The sequence below is a fragment of the Micromys minutus genome, assembly GCF_963924665.1.
Source record: "Micromys minutus genome assembly, chromosome: 28".
Lineage (NCBI taxonomy): Eukaryota > Metazoa > Chordata > Mammalia > Rodentia > Muridae > Micromys > Micromys minutus.
This window is the reverse complement of record NC_137963.1, coordinates 38,315,198-38,331,566: the sequence shown is the minus strand read 5'-3', so window position 1 is coordinate 38,331,566 and position 16,369 is coordinate 38,315,198. Positions and strand designations below refer to the sequence as shown.

The window sequence follows — 16,369 nt, the reverse complement described above, 5'->3', positions numbered from 1 at the left end:
ATGAATATGCTTGGCTCCTTAAAGAATGTCCCATAGTGAAGCCACAGCAGATCCAAATGCAGTCTCGGGAGCCACAAGTCTACGACTTTCCTGAAAGGGCTCGCTACAGGATTAAATCAGGTGGTGCACACTGATTAGCTGTGTGCAATGTCCAGATTGCACACACATATATTACTTAAGTATGTGTATACATATGGACAAACAGTACATTAAACACACATACGCTGATGCACCCCTAACTCTAGCCAATGCGGATCCCCCCTTCCAGACAGCACACTTATTTCTAAACTGTTTGTCATTCATCCTTTCCCCCTTTCCTTTCTACCTGGAAACCCCTACTCTGCCCTCCCTGTCACTTTGTGCTCAGTCCCACAGACAGAAGGCTGAGGCAGGCAGGAGCCCGATCTGTAGCCTTCAGACAGTGACAGTGACAAGTGTCTCTGGGAACATGCTCCCTTCTTTCCAGTAGGAGCCATAATCCAAGCCCTGCTGGCCGGTTCCTCAGAACCCCTTGTCTGAGTTTGTAACACCTCCTCCCTCCCTTTGAGGAAACCCTACTCCTGCGTGTTCTCCAGAAAGAAAGCAAGAAATACTGTTGCTTGCAGAAGTCCTTGTGTCCAACCAGAGTTAATAATTTACTACAAAGGTTTCTTAGCTCCTCCGCCAGGAGTCCTGAAAGTGATACAAATTGTTATTTTGATTGCTTTAACGGGATTTCCTCTAGAAGCCTGAGTTCATTTGCCAGTGCAGCCGGCACTGTACTAATCTGTAGCCAACGGAAGCAGAGAAAGTCCGGGGAGGAGAAAGTTCCAGCCACTCAAAGGTACAAAGGCTCTGCCACCACAGGCAAACGGCACCTCAGGACGGTGCTCCTCTCCACCCCAGTTCTAGGCACACTAACTCCCGGTGCAAACCGGATTCTGTCCCACCTTGCCCTGCCAATAGGATTTTCTGGGTCCTTTCTTGGACTCTGGAACTAGAGTCCTGCTGAGCCCCTGTGACAAAGGCGTTGTTATTGTCCCTGTGTTAGATATGAGACATTGCGTCAAAGCATTGGTACTCTATTATGTCTAAATACCTTTATCCACGAAGGTAGAAAAAGGAATCCTTGCCAGGAAGTGATGATAACCAGCGGTCAGAGAGCAGGAGGGCTTCCACGCACCCTGCAAGTAAACCTGCTACTCTTTCCAGAAGCTCACAGCCAGTGTAACAGGTTGTAACACTGTTGTCAGATCTCTGACACCCTCTCCAGTGGAAGGCCAGCCTCTCCGGGGATCTGAACAAGGCTGGGGGCTGCGGGCTTCTCCTCAGTGCCTCATCAGCTCCACACTGCAGTCTCTGCAGCATCTCCTTGGGTCTCCACTCACTCTGCTCAGACACCAGACAGCTCCAGCTTTCTCCAGACCTCCCACTCCGGACTCACTTGCCCCTAACATCCCTGAATCACTACTCTAGAGGCACATGCCCCAGCCTCTGGCCACGAGTAGGACCTTACTCTGCCTCGAAGGCTGATCCACCTCTAACACTCGAGCCCTGAGCCTGTGGATGTCCTGCCTCCTTACCTTCCTTCCCTGCTCTTCTTCTGAAGACCCCTTTCTGCTGGGAGCCCAGAGACCACTGTCTGTCCTAAATGACAGCCTAAGATGACAATCCTGCCAGTCCTCAGAGACCCCAGGACTTCCAGGTTCATCTTAAATGCATGAATGACAGGCTGCAGCAAGCAGTTGGTCCTTAGTCCAGAACATAGGAATGACTAAATCCATCTCTTCCCCAAGACGAAAGGCAGGAGTTGCTTCTTCCTGATTTGTCCTGAGGCCCTGGTTCTGCCCCTCCTGAGTCAGACTAAACCCTCAGTAGCCATTAGGTTGGTTTTTTTTTTCCTCCAGGCCAGACAGCTCCAGTTCCTCGAATGACAACTTTGGAGGCAGGTTAGGTGAGGTGGAGGAAGAGAGCCTTTCACTTTGGTTTAGTATTGATTTATTATTTAGATTTTTTTATTTTTTTATTTTTTGCATTGTGTGCCTTCTGTCATGCCTTTTTCTGAGTTGAGAACTTAATCATTAGACTTTTACCTTTAAAGAAATATGCATCTTGGGGCTGTAGAGATGGTTCAGCAGTTAGAGCCCCAGCTGCTATTGCAGAGGACCAGGGTTTGTTCCTAGCACTCCGGTTCCAGGGAATATGGCGCCACCTTCTGGCCTCTTCAGAGCCTGCACTCACATAGCGCAAACATACATGCAGGTAAACAGACTAATGTTTGCTAGTCAAGACCCTCTCCAGGAGCTGCTTTGACTTCATGGCTGGGCTGTGGGGGAGGCACAGGGCTAGATGCTCTCATCTCTTGTATTTTTTGACCAGGATTTCAAATTTTTGACACATGGCTCTCCCCTTCTCCCTCAGCAAGTTTATCATGGATGTTTCTGGGTTTGATTTTGCTGTTGTTTTGAGCAAATAAAATGTAGATTTATTAAGAAAAACTAAGAGAGAATCTTCCTAGGTACAAGGGCTCCAAGGAAGAAACGCCCTGTTTTATTTTAATCACCTTTCTAAAAGTAAGGAAATTACATTTACTGTGTGTGTGTGTGTGTGTGTGTGTGTGTGTGTGTGTGTGATGTGTGAGTACTGAGTGTCATGACACACAGATGGAAATCATTTTAAAAGTGTAGAAATTAGTTCCATTCTTCCACCATGTAGAAAAGTGCTCAGGATGGAATACAGGTCCCAAGCTTCAAGCATCTTTACCCACTAAGTCATGGCGCTGGGACTTGTTTTGAATCTTCGAATATGTTCTTTGGACTGTGCATCCTTTTAAAATGGTTTACTCGTTTGTATTTTGTTTTTATTTCCTGTATGCATGCCTGTGTGAAGGTGTTAGATCACCTGAATTACGAGACAGTCATGAGCTGCCATGTGGGTGCTGGGAATCGAACCCTGGTCCTCTGGGAGAGCAGCCAGTGCTCTTAACTGCTGAGCCGTGTCTCCAGCCTCACGGACTTTGCACTTTGAATTTCATTGCGCTGTGATCAGACATTATGGTCTCTGAGGTGGCTACTGGAGTTGTTCAGACTTGCTGTCCCCGCTGAAGAGTTATCCCTCCTGCAAGTTCTCTCTGTTCCCAGTCCGCAGGTTTCAAGAGCCTACGATTCTGCTGCTTTGTTTTGGTGTGGAGCTCATCGAAGCTCCTTCACCACATCACCAGGTTTTACAAACAACCCTGCTCCGTTTTCGTCAGCACGAGCCCTTGTTAAAGTCTTCACAAGGTATCTCAGGATTGTCCACTTGTGATTTTTACTTCTGATATTTGAAACTCTAAGGCTAAGAGTGTAGAAGTTAAGATTGCTTTAATATCTTCCTAGGAATTGTTTTGTTATCATTAAATACTGGCCTCTTTGTCTTTGAGGGGGGTTGGGACCTTAGACTTTCTTTACCAGGTGACGTTCTTGGGTAGCATTGATGGGTCTGTGTAATATAGGCGCTGTGTCTGTATAACATTGATTATTTTCTTCTTCTTTCTGTTCTGTCTGGTTTTGTTTTATGTTGTTTTCTGCAAATAGCATGCTTGTATGTCTTGGTCATTTTGCATATCCCATTATCTGGGAACTTTATCTTGAATATTGCCTTGTCGGTTTATCTGTAACGGGTTTCAGTGTTTGTTTCATTTCCTTGGTGGTCTTTCCCCTCCCCTGCTCTCCACTGAGTTTCCTGAGAACTTTCTGTGTCTCTCTCTGTGCCTTCTGCTCTGGAAGCTGTGAGTTCTGTCACACCTAATGGCATGTGCTACTGGGGACCCTGAATTTATCCCTGCCACATCCTGTGGCTTCTCACACGCCTGCCCTCTACCTGGTCAGTATGAGGGCTTAGAATGCTGTGACTTAAATCATCCCTGTCGGGACTGTCATGACTATCTCTTTTCCTACTTGTTTATAAAGCCCCCAAAACTAGCCATGTTTTTGACAGTCTTTCCATAGAACTTCCTGAATAATCCATTTAGATGATCCGTAATTCATCAACGCATTGGTGTCTGTGACTTCTTAAAACCTCCTCTCCTTCTGTGTTTTGTGCTCTGGCTTTTCTTAAACACTCTGCCCTTTGTTGTCCTTCAATGGGTACACTTGGACCACTTACTCTGGTGTAGTTTTTAACAGAACTGAATTAATATCTACTCTTTACAGCTCTCTATTGTGAGAACTAGGTCACCGCTTCACCCCTTCCCCCACCTCAGGCCCCTCCCCCACCTCGGGCCCCACCCCTACCCCCGGCCCCACTTCACTCCTCCCATGATCCCATTCTCTTTCTTGTTAGTTGTGCTTTTTATAAAGTTTTACAAACTACAGCACTCTCCTTGGAATTCGCAATACATGTTTATATCGATAAGTCTGCCTCCAAAATGGCCTCCTTTCTCTTCACTGTTGGTAAAAATGGCCTCCTTTCTCTTCACTGTTGGTACGCTTCCCACTTCCTCTGCACCAGGACACTGTTGCAGCTCATTTCCTGTATCTATTCATAGTACCCCCCCATTCCCAATGTTATGACTGGTAATGTATGTTCATGGTTTTAGGCCAGTTAGGAATAATAAAAACCATAAACTACATTACATCTTCTCATTCCTTCTTCCCCTGGCGACCTTCTTTGTGCAGCTGAATTTCCTGGACCATCCCCACTCCATCAGATACGCAAACGTTCCCTCTCTAATGTTTCCGGGTGTATCAACTTTGTGAAGTGTGCCGGGTGTTTCCCCTGTGTTGTGTACATCACATGTGTGCAGTGCCTATGGGGGTCATGAGAGGATGTCACAACTCCCTGGAACTAGACCTACAGAGGGATGTGAGCCACACGGTGCTCCTGACCTCCACGCCACCTCCCCAGCCCCTTCAGTAACGTTTTGTTCATTCTTTGAGAATTTCTTATAATGTATTTTGATCATATTAAGTCCCACTCCTCCCCATAACTCCTCCCAGATCTTCCCCCTCCTCCCTACCCCATCAGCTTCATATCCTTTTATGTTTTGTTTTGTTTTTAATATCCCGTTAACTCCAATTTGCGCTGCCTGTGGCTCCTGGATCCGGGCCACCCACTGGAGAGCGGCTGGCTTATCAGGAGGCACATCCTTAAGCGTTTGGAACATTAAACATCAAACCCCATTCTCTGTTTCCATAGTTTCTGATCAGAAACCACAGTAATTCTTTACTTCCTTCCTCTAATAACACAGTAGGTTTTTATTTCTATTTCAGTTGTTTGTTTGAGACAGGGTCTCACTGTACAGCTCAATCTGACCTCAAACTCACAGGGATCTGAGTACCTTGATTAAAGGCACACACCACAGTGCCTGGAAAAATGGTGGGTTTCTATTTTCTCATTTCTTTTGTGATTTTTGTCTTCAATCATCTGGCATTCGGCCGTAACATGCCTCCACGTAGATATCTGGGTGTTTGTCGTGGTTGGGGTTCTCTGAGATTCTTGCATCTGTGGGTTAGTCTCTTCAGCAGATCCTTGGCCACCACTATTCCAAATATTTATTATTTTTTCTGTCCTCACGTTCCCATGACATATCTGTGGCTTCTCTTTAAGTTTCTCCACAGTCTGGAGTATGTTTTTGTATTTCCCCCTCTCTCTGAGCTTCAGTTCGGGGGCTTCCTGTTGACGTATCTTCAGGCTCTGTTATTCTCTGCCAAGCTTTTTCTAGTCTACTGACGAGCCTGCCCGAGCTGTTTCTTTCTGTTCCTTTTTTATTTCTAGCGTTTTCTTCGAGCCTTCTCATAATTTGCTATCGTCCGAGTTTTGGCATGCTGCCCCTTTTTCCGTTCCGTCTATTAACATATCAATTACAACCTACGTTCTCTAATGTGTCTGAAATCTGTGCCGGGTGTAGTTTCTCTCATGATGTCTGCAAGTTTCTCTCTTGCTTACTTCTGTTGTTGTTGACATATGCACATGAGGGGTTGGGTTCTCACTCAGAGGTACAATGCACCCAAGGTCCAAGGGTTCAGTCTCCAGCATGTCACACGGACGGAGGTCCTGATGTGCACACACAACACGTCAAAGTACCAGGGATGCAGCGAATGGCACTTCAGGCCGAGGTTCGGCGTTCACTCGATTTCTATCGGGTTTCTTGTGCTTTTTCAGAGTTTGTAGCAAACCATTTACCCCGTGACCTCGGTTCTCTCAATTCTCCAGAAAGTCCGTTTACTTTCCGTGTGTTCAGCTTTATTTCTTCTGTGACGATGGGGATGGCATCTTCTACACTCCATCTCAGAGTTGAGACTGGACGTGCTAGTCACACGTTAGTATCCCTGGGGGTTCAGGGTGTGTACGTCAGAAGTAAAGCCCCGACGCCATTCCTCCACCCACCTTGTGAGGACAGGGTCTTTCACTCAGGGCTCTCCAGACGGGTCTGACCTGGACGCCCAGTGCGCCCCATCCATCTGCCTGTGTCTCTACCTCCCCAGCTCTGGGCTGACAGGCACACGCCACTGTACATCTCACGACGATCTTGTTCACTGTGCTGGTGACAATTGGATAAGGCCTCTGGCAGACACTGTACGGCCGACCTACGCCCTCAGCCTGCCCATGCAGGAAAGTGGGTGCTTAGGATAAGTCTAGGCGTTTATGATGGTATTTCTTCCCCTTTTTATCTTTCTCTGCTGTTTCTGGTTCCTCAGCTCTTGTCATCCAAACCATTGCTTTTCTAGTCAGGTGTCTTTTAACAGGCATTTACCCTGCCAGTGAATTTTTAATTTTAATGGGTACCAACCACATTTATCGAAAGACACAATGTTCTCATCTGTTTCTCCCCCACCCCCTTCTTCTCTAAGGATGTTTTGTTTTATACAGTAGTTTCCCGTCTGTCATCACCACAGCCCCTTCATGGTTTCTTTCAATTGTCTGCCATCTTGGGATTTTGGAGTTGGATGCTCTAGATCATTTGCATTATCTTTCAGAGTTTACATCTTTTAAACCTCGAGGTTCTTCTTTCAGTGGCGGTGGCTCACTCTGTAGGCATGGGGCACAGCGGGTTATAGAGAGGCTGAGATGAAAGTGTTCTCGTGCTTTTCAACGTTCTATGGGAACCTTGCATTGTCCTCTGACTTCTGTGCAGCCAGATTCTCTCTAGATAAGAGTGGGCCTGGCCCGTGGCTCTTTTCAGAGACAGCATGGGCCTTCCGGCCCTGACACAGTTTGCCAGCATATTGGTTCCAACTCCCAAATCACCTAGGCCATGCTCTGCCAAAATCTGCAGCCAACTCTAACCCGTTCACTAGAAATGACCCACGACGGGCACCCTGAGCCATCAGGACATTACCAGCTCCAGGAGCTCTGACTCTGAGTCCTTTCTTAGCTTTAGCCCCTGAGGATTCACCCGTCTCCCAACCTCAGACACAGCAAAAGCATTTTACTGTTGTTCTTAGGGTAGCTCATCTCTCATTTGAAATGGGATGGGAACCTGAGGTGGCTCCAACCTCAGTAACAATCGAATCTGTGTGTTAAAAATTAACAATAATAACAACAGTAATAATTCATAAACCAGGAACAGATCGTTTCTATAATTTTGGAGAGCTTTGTGAATACTAAGTTTCTTAAGCCAAACTCCCAGCGTGGCTTCAAAGCTATCAGACAAGCGAGCAGTTGGATAAGAATGACCAGTTACTCTGTCCTTAATTTGTTATTTTATTCTTTGAGCGGGGGTCTCATAGAATCCAAGATGGCCCAGACCCACCATGTAGCCAAGGACAACCGAACCTCCGGTCCCCCTGCCTCTCTCTCTAAAGCGCTGGGATTCTAGGTGCTACTGTACTTAGATCGTGTGGCACAGGGACCGATGAGGGGCTTGTGCGTGCTAGGCGAGCACTCCTTCATCCCAGACCTCTCCTGTTTAACTTGCAAGTCTCGCTCAGCATATTTCGAGGGGAAACACCCCTCCTCAGTCAGTTCCCCACACAGCAGCTCAGGCTGTGCCAGCCAGTCATCGTCTCTTCCTGCCGCACGCCGCAGCACAGGTGGCCCGCGTCACTGACACGGCATGTCTGTAAAATTTCCTGATGAATGACTGAATAAGTGAACGAGAGGACAACCCGGCAGAGCGCAGGCGGCTCGGCGACAATTCGCTTGTGATCTTAAACCCCACAGACACAGGAGCTGCCTACCATCAAAGGGGGGCAGAACAGAAATGTAAACGTGACAGAATAAAAATAAGAGATGGGTTTCGATTACTCCTACACCTTCCGGGATGCGAGATCTTAAGCGAATCACAATGATGTCTGAGTCCAACTCGGCACCACAGATGCAGAAACCACAGCCTGAGAGGCCAGCCCCAAACCATCACTAAAGGCGAGGGCTCTGTGCTTTTGTACCATAACACCTCACTTGGTCACCCCACAAGAATTTCCGTGCTTCACAAAACAGACACTCGGATGTTGGGGAATCCACCCTTGAGCTTGATCCACAGGAAGAAAAAGAATGTTTATCTTATCTTATCTTAGGAAATGCTTTCAGAGCTACTGCGGGACAGGTGGATATTTCCAATGCAGTCTCTAGACAGCACCTCCAAGGAGGCTGAACCCTCAGAGCCCAGGTCATTTTCACACTTGGGTCTCTAGAGATAAGAATGGTGGAACGGTAAGAGGGGGGTAACCTAGGGTACTTCTGGGGGTTTAGAAGGGGTAACCTAGAGTGCCTCTGGGGCTCTAGAAAGCTCGAGTTACTGAACACTCCGTATCACACTCTCATTCCAAAGACAAGAAGACGTTCAAGTGAAACGTGTATGTGCATCTGTGTGTGTGCATCTGTGTGTGCATCTGTGAGTGTGTGCATCTGTGTGTGTGTATCTCTATGTCTGTGTGTGCATCTGTGAGTGTGTGCATCTCTATGTCTCTGTGTGCATCTGTGAGTGTGTGCATCTGTGTGTGCATCTGTGTGTGTATCTCTATGTTTGTGTATGCATCTGTGAGTGTGTGCATCTGTGTGTGCATCTGTGAGTGTGTGCATCTGTGTGTGCATCTGTGAGTGTGTGCATCTGTGTGTGCATCTGTGTGTGTGCATCTGTGAGTTTATACATCTATGTGTGTGACTCTCTGTGTCTGTGTGTGCATCTGTGAGTGTGCATCTCTATGTCTGTGTGTGCATTTATGAATATGTGCATCTGTGTGTGTGCACTGTGTGTGTCTGTGTGTCTGGGGGGAGGGTGCTCTGTATCCCTCTTACCCTCCCTGGGGAATGAGATCTATGCTCAACTTCTACCCGGCCACAGCCGTTCCCTGCCGAGGGTGACTGTTCACTTCTGATGGCGACTGCGGGCTCCTGTGCTCCCTTACTAAGACACTGTACCAGTCTCACTCTTGTGGCCTGGTAGGAAGATGTGTCAAGTATGGCTCTGTGCTGAATCTGGCAGTGAATAGTGAACCGGTGCTGGACATGACACTACCCAGTAGTAACCGACACTCTGTGACGTCCGAGTTCAAACAGGAGACAAGAGGTGTGTTTTTATGGAGCCATAGCTGACTCTCCTGGACCAGGTGAGCGTGGACACACTCAGGTATAGGCTGATGCTCCGTGCAGGGAGCAGTCGTCAGCAGCTTCGAGTGTGAACGTTACGAAGATAGTGGTACTTATGGCGTTCCTAGTGTCCACACGCAGGTGCATGCTTCTACACGTCCCGAGAGACACGCTTAGCGACCCTCTTGACACAGAAGCCGCCCAGCCCGTGCATTGTGGTGGGGTAAGGCCTAGCCAGAGCAAGAGCTTCTTGTGGGCAAGGAAAGGGACACAGGGCAGTGAAAGGTCCTGTAAAAGGGGGAACCATGGCAGTCCCTGTGTGGGGACAGGCTGCAGGGAAAGATCAGGGAAAGAACCAGTAGTCAAAGGGGGTGACGCAAGAGGCAAGAGGTCCCTGTGAAAACCCTCAGAGGGAGCATTGTCCAGACCACAGCACACAGGCTCTCCAGGATCTGGGATTCCAAAGCAACACCAAATGTCCCCACCTCTGGGTTCCATGGTTCTGAGATGGAAGTCCCTGGCTGCCTGTCACTAGGATGACGGTGTTCCTTCTGACCTGTGCCCATGCTGTCCTGCTTGTCCGCAATACTCTCTACAGCTACCATCTCCACAGGCCCAGATCTGCTCAGCCCTCCAGACAGCCTCAGGGACCGCTTGTCTGGCCTGGCATACCTGTCTGTCTATCCCTCATGGCAGGACAGACATCCACCAGGGAGAAAAAAGGAGCCCTCTGAAGCCAGGGCCTTACCTTCCCCTGCAGTGCTTAGACCTCTGGTTCCTGGTAGCTCCTGAGTCTATCCCTGAAGAACAAGATCAGTCTTGTTGGGTGATGCCAACAAACCAGCCCTTTCCCAGGGACAGGATGCTCATGGGACCAGGAAAGCTTAGAAACCTCAACCTGCTGGCTTAGAGAAGAGTTACCATGCCGTGGGCAAAGCCTCTCAGGAGAGCAGGGGGTGCTTCTGGTGGCTTTCTGTTAGACAAGGAACAGGCCATCTCCCGATTTAACCCTCTGTGACCTTTGAACTTCCTAGGAGGTCAGCAGCACGGCCCCCTTCCCCAGCTGTCTCTCTGTCTCTGGCCCAATGGGAGGGAGGGCCCTGGGCCTGTTCCATTTTGCGGCCCGTATTGATCTGTTGGCAGCAATGGGCTGGATAATTAGCCAGGAATTAGGGTTTCTATTACAGCCAGGAGGCCTGCTCCAGCTGATTTATCACCTGAATAATTTACTGTGATTGAAAGGAAATTAAAATGAACTCCATTTGACAACTGTGAGCTTTTATGGGCTTTAGTGAAGGCTCAAAAGCCAGATTAATAGCCTGGTGTTGGTTAATAGTCTGCTGAGGGTAAATACGGCAGGCAGCAATCGGCTGCGTCCTCTCGGTGGCCGGAGGAGGGACCCCACTCTGCTAGAGCTATGGCCCACCACAGTGACAGCCAGCACCAACTCGAGTTTTACTAAAGCAGATTCCTTCTGGACACACACGTGTACACACATGCACACACACACATACACACATCAGCCGTTTCTCCCCACACACCTCTTCTGCTCCGGTAGGTTGGTTTTTATCCACTCCCCATATAGGGAAAACAGAATTGCTTTTTCGATAACCATTTGGAGAAGGAAGTGTTTCGTTGCCCCAGAGTGGGGTCTCGTTAACCCCTTCCACCAAGAAAAGGAAGTTCTGAATTTCTCTATGGCCTGAGTCAGAAACGGCCACCCTTAGAGCAGAACTTAGCACAACCTGTCCACTGAAGTACCTCAGGACCAACCTGACCCTAATCTGCTGGTGTTTTCCCCAGGAATTGGGTAGGTAACTCGTCCAGGCTCATGTTCATCCTGAAAAACACATGACTGTCGGAGGAAGGCTGGGCAGAACAGTAGCCAATCCAAGGACTGATCCCAGAACCCCAGAAACACAAAAACCTGTGACACCATCTTACACAACTTAGGACAGAGAAGAGCCTGAGATCAGACTCAAGTTCTGTGGCCTCAACCGTCCTAGGCCTAAAAATGGATATGAAGTCTGTGTAAAGCTCAGACCCATAATCAGAGCCTCAGAGGTATGGCCCAGCTTGAAGGAAGTTCTAGTGTGGGCTTCACTAAGTCTTGGAAAGCTGACCAATATCATGCTCCTGCTGTTCAGTGGGGACACCCCTGCTGTTAGTGAGGATACCCCTGCTGTTAGGTGGGGAATATCCCTGCTGTTAGATGAGGATACCCCTGCTGTTAGTGAGGATACCCCTGCTGTTAGGTGGGGAATATCCCTGCTGTTAGATGAGGATACCCCTGCTGTTAGTGAGGATACCCCTGCTGTTAGGTGGGGAATATCCCTGCTGTTAGATGAGGATACCCCTGCTGTTAGGTGGGGATACCCCTGCTGTTAGGTGGGGATACCCCTGCTGTTAGATGGTGATACCCCTGCTGTTAGATGGGGATACCCCTGCTGTTAGATGGGGATACCCCTGCTGTTAGATGGTGATACCCCTGCTGTTAGATGGGGATACCCCTGCTGTTAGATGAGGATACCCCTGCTGTTGATGTTAGGTGGATGCTGTTGCTATCACTGTCCACTGTGACTACACAAATAAAAAAGTGAAGTCCAGAAAAGAGTGAGGTGTTCACCAGAGCAGAGGCAGGTCTCAAATCAGTGTCCCCATCACATTATCCAGCGAAAGTGTCATCAAGGCCTGGGCCAGGCCACTAAGCCACAGAGACACACTGGGGTGGGGGGGGTTGACTTGCTGTCAGATAAATAAAGTGGCCAGTCTCTATCCCATCAGCCCAGAGGCCTACTCCTTAGCGTCACTTCCATACCACTCTGGGGAATCACAAGGGTCACAGGCAGGGACCGTGAACAGTCAGTCAGAGGACGTGAGCAGGAGGGGACTCAGAGAATGCATACCCTTCATGCACGTGCCTTCCCCAGCAGCCACCACCATTTGTCCACAGTGATGGGGACAGGGCACGGGGGTGTGTCATTCATAGTCCAGTGCCTGCGTGTGCGCAGGGCGGTCTTACAGCCTCACCTTCCATCTCTCCTCATTACGGCACGCCACAGACAGGTGAAGCGGACTAACCAGAAAACACCGGGTCAGTCATCCTGCCTTGCTGGACTTGCCTCAGAACGCACGGGCAGGCCTGCACCAGGCCACAGCGCTCTGAAGGACACCACAGACACACCTTCCCACAGCCGCAACCCGGGCCTCCTCTCCACCTGAGCCCTTGTAGCCTTGTTCTTGGGATCCCGGGAAACATTTCCTCCTCAGCGCTGTAGCTCTTGGTGCACCCTCTAAAAATAATTAACACCCTCTCTCCCTAGCCAGCACTCCACACCCGGAGAACTTTCTCGTTTGTGTGTGGCTCCTGAGTTCACGTTAGACCATTTTGTGAAGGTGTTGACAGAAATGATACCTAGTTTGGGCCTCTGTCTCCTCAAGCCTGTCACTGCAGGAAATGTACTGGACCAGCGAGCACCCCAGTGAGTGGGGGGGTGCCTAGACAGCTCTGAGATGCCTGATAAGTATATAAAGTGGAGTGCATCCTCAGGGATTCTGGCAGACTCCCATAAAACACAGGGAGTTGCTGAGACTCAGCATCTGTCTCATTCATACTGGCTTAACAGAGACGCCGACAACCTTGTGTGGGAAAGCCAGACCAGGTACCCAGCCCTGAGACTTCCCCCTTGGTCCCTAGTGACTGGACTGTCACACGGCTCAGACGGAATGTGGCTTTTACCGTCTCTCAAAGATTCGGGTGTAGAAAACAGCTGCTTGTGATAGAAGTCAACTCTTCTCCCCCAAACCCAGGCTCTGGGATGGAATCACATTTGCCCAGTGCCTATGGCCATACCACTTGCAGGAGAGATGTCATTTAACTTGTCCGAGAAGGAGCAGCATCCTCCCACAGTCCATAGACCAGATCCTCTCTGGAGACCCTCCAGCATCACCTCCCACCCTGTGTCCTGAATCCCAGACACACAGGATGGCTCCACACCTCCCTTCCTCCCAGCTCAGGGCCTTGGCACTCGCTGTTTGCCTACTTGTTCACCATGGCAACCTCCAAGCTGGCTCAGTCTCTGGTTAGGGTTCTCAGAGGACCTTAGACATCTCCCCAGCACCATCTGGAATTCTCCTACAAACCTATAGGTTTCCTAGGGCAAATCCAAGCCTTTCTGCTCACTGATGAATGCATAGTGTCTGAGTCTGTGCCTTACCCATACTAGACAATTGTCAGTGTGCATTAAGTGAACACTTGCTGGGCAGCCTCAGGCAAGTTGCTTTGTCACTATGAGCCTCAGTTTCCCTACCTAAAAACGAACTGGTAAAGGATCTGTAAAAGTCACCATGGTTCTCAGGGCACCGTGACAGAAAGGCTCCCTGAGGTAGCTCACATTCTTGGTGTCAAGAGGCTCGGGTGCTGGGCCCAGCTAGTGTCAGACTTACCTGTCATAGCAGGGCCATCTGACGGCTGATGCCATGTCTGGGCTACCCACATCTGTGATGTCAAGCATCATGGGTATTGTGAGACCCTGGCCATGGAGTGGTTCTATATCTTTACATCATGTTCCTGACTAACAGGATGACCAAACCACATGAAGCGACCCAGAAGGTCATCACATACAACCCTATCTCAAAAGCCCCTGAAAGGCACGCCGTTCATTACTGGCAGAACCACCAGGAGAGCCGCATGCCTCTGTGGCTGGCCAGAGACAGTGCAACCACAGCAAGACACTTCAGAGCCCCCGAGCAAGTCCTCCTGGCCTTCTGGAATGTTTTGCCCAGCCAAACTGGCCAAACTCGATGAAAACCCCACTCTGCCAAGAAGCTGTCCCTCACCATGCCGGATGCCTCTGCATCCAGCCAACTGGCCCAGGTTTGCATTGGGGCAGCCAGTGTGGTGGTCCGGAGTCATGGGCATACCTGCTCTGGCTTGATGGGTTCCGTGGTGGTGAAGATGTCCGAGTAATGCTGTCTCTCAAACACGCGGTCCAGCACCTCCAGCTGCTGCTGTGTGAACAGATCTCCCCGCATCTGCTTCCGGAGGAAGTCTCGGCCTGGAAGTGAGTGGCCATTCGGCACTGGAGATTCCTGAATACCTTTGGTGAGCAGGAGAGAGAAGGGGTAAGTGGAGGCTATTCTGTCACCGAAGGAGAGAAAGCTAGACCCTTGAGACTGGGAAGAGGGGCTGACAACCTCTAGCTCAGCTGCCTACCCCTACCAAGGCTTTGGGTGAGGGGCTGTCCAGACAGTCACCTGCTAGTAACTGCAGAGCTAGCCTCCCAGAATGACACAGCAGGCACTGTGCAAAGCCCTTCTGTTATATCTTTTACTTTTCCCAGTGAACCCCCTATATATGTGCTGTGGTTTGTATTTGTGCCCCCAGTGTTTGATAGTCAGTGATTTATAGGGAGTGGAACCTTTGAGAGCAGAGATTTAGTGGAATTACAAGATTAGTTTTTCTGCACCCCCAGCTTTCCATTTGGTGGTGTCTATTCCTCCTCTTCCTCCTCTTCCTCCCCTTCCTCCTCCTCTCTTCTTTTCTCTCTTCCACGAAAGTGTGTGCACACTTACACAAGTCTTTGCCTAGGTTGAGCCAGCACCACAAATTTGAACTTCCAGAATCATGAGCCAGATAAGCTTCTTTATAAAGAGGAATTTCATTACAGCAAGCAAGAAAGGAACTACTGTGGGATATTACTCCCTTTCCTGTTTCACAGATGAAAATCCCAGGCCTAGAGAAATGAAACTGTTTCTTTTCCCAAGGATTTGAGCTCAGGATAACTTAGGAACTTAGTCACGGGTGTTACCGACCCTCCGGTCCTCAGTCTACACATTTGTGACCAGTCTGTAACTCAGTGTTCCAGGAAGGTAGTCACACACCTGTGAGAGATGACTTGACAAAAACCTATCACAATCACAAGTGCACTGTCCCTTGGTAACTGACCTCTGGGAGTATGTTTTATAGCTGTCCATGTGGAAAGTGAAAAGTGCACAAGGTTCTTGGAACAAACAACTGGAAACAGCCTGTTTGTTCATAGAGAATAGAATAAACAAACCTTGACATTGCTTGGACAGTGGAAAACTATGCAGCCACGAAAAAGAAGGGAACCAAGATGCAAAACCTTCCTGATGCCCAGTTATGGGAGAGGTAAACAAGGCGCAGGGTGCCAAGAGTAGTTCACAGTGTGTGTGAAAAGGGAAGAAAAGATGGCTTGGTGTGTTCTTACTGATGTCCAGAATCTGTGTATACTGTGTAATGTCTTATTTTCTATAAGTAAAGTACAGTTGGAACACTGCATGTAGTAAGCATGAATGGACAGTACCTGTGAAACAGCTGTGTTTTGTTTCAGAACTTGAAAGCTTTGCCTACCCAGAAGTGTGGGTTAAGAAAATATTCTAGGGTCTGGAGAGATGGCTCAGTGGTTAAGAGCACTGGCTTCTCTTCCAGAGGTTCTCAGTTCAAATCCCAGCAACCACATGGTGGCTCACAACCATCTGTAATGGAATCCGATGCCCTCTTCTGGGCTGTCTGAAGACAGCTACAGTGTACTCACACATATTAAATAAGTAAATAAATAAAATCTAAAAGAGAAAGTGTTTACCACAGTGGCTACTCACTGTGTCTGTCTCTGGGGGTGGTATCTAGATTTCAAAGAAAATATAATGAAGCATTAATTTGAGAAGTGGAGTGAACTGTGTGTCTTGGGTTTGTTTGCCTTGGTTTGACCTGGCCAGGATGAAAGCAAGCTTGAGGGCAGATTTCCTTCGAGGAAATGGCCTTGGGGCTTATGGTTGCCCAGGTTTGTTTCTCTAGGACAGATGTCCCTGCAGACTGACGAGAGGTTGTGGGGACAGGCCCAGGCGGGGCTTCTGCTTG

At 48.9% G+C, this 16,369-nt stretch overlaps 1 protein-coding gene across 8 annotated transcripts in view; it reads right to left on the bottom strand.

The window, feature by feature from the left end:
• The window catches only part of PAX5 (paired box 5), a gene marked incomplete at both ends in the record, with an annotated part of 170,199 nt that overhangs the window by 93,251 nt on the left and 60,579 nt on the right, over positions 1 to 16,369 (bottom strand). For all 8 annotated transcript variants that reach the window (XM_080940037.1, XM_080940039.1, XM_080940040.1 and 5 more), the window contains one exon: positions 14,413 to 14,588. In XM_080940037.1, coding sequence (XP_080796163.1) covers positions 14,413 to 14,588 — 176 coding nt within the window. The remainder of the gene's footprint in view (positions 1 to 14,412; positions 14,589 to 16,369) is intronic.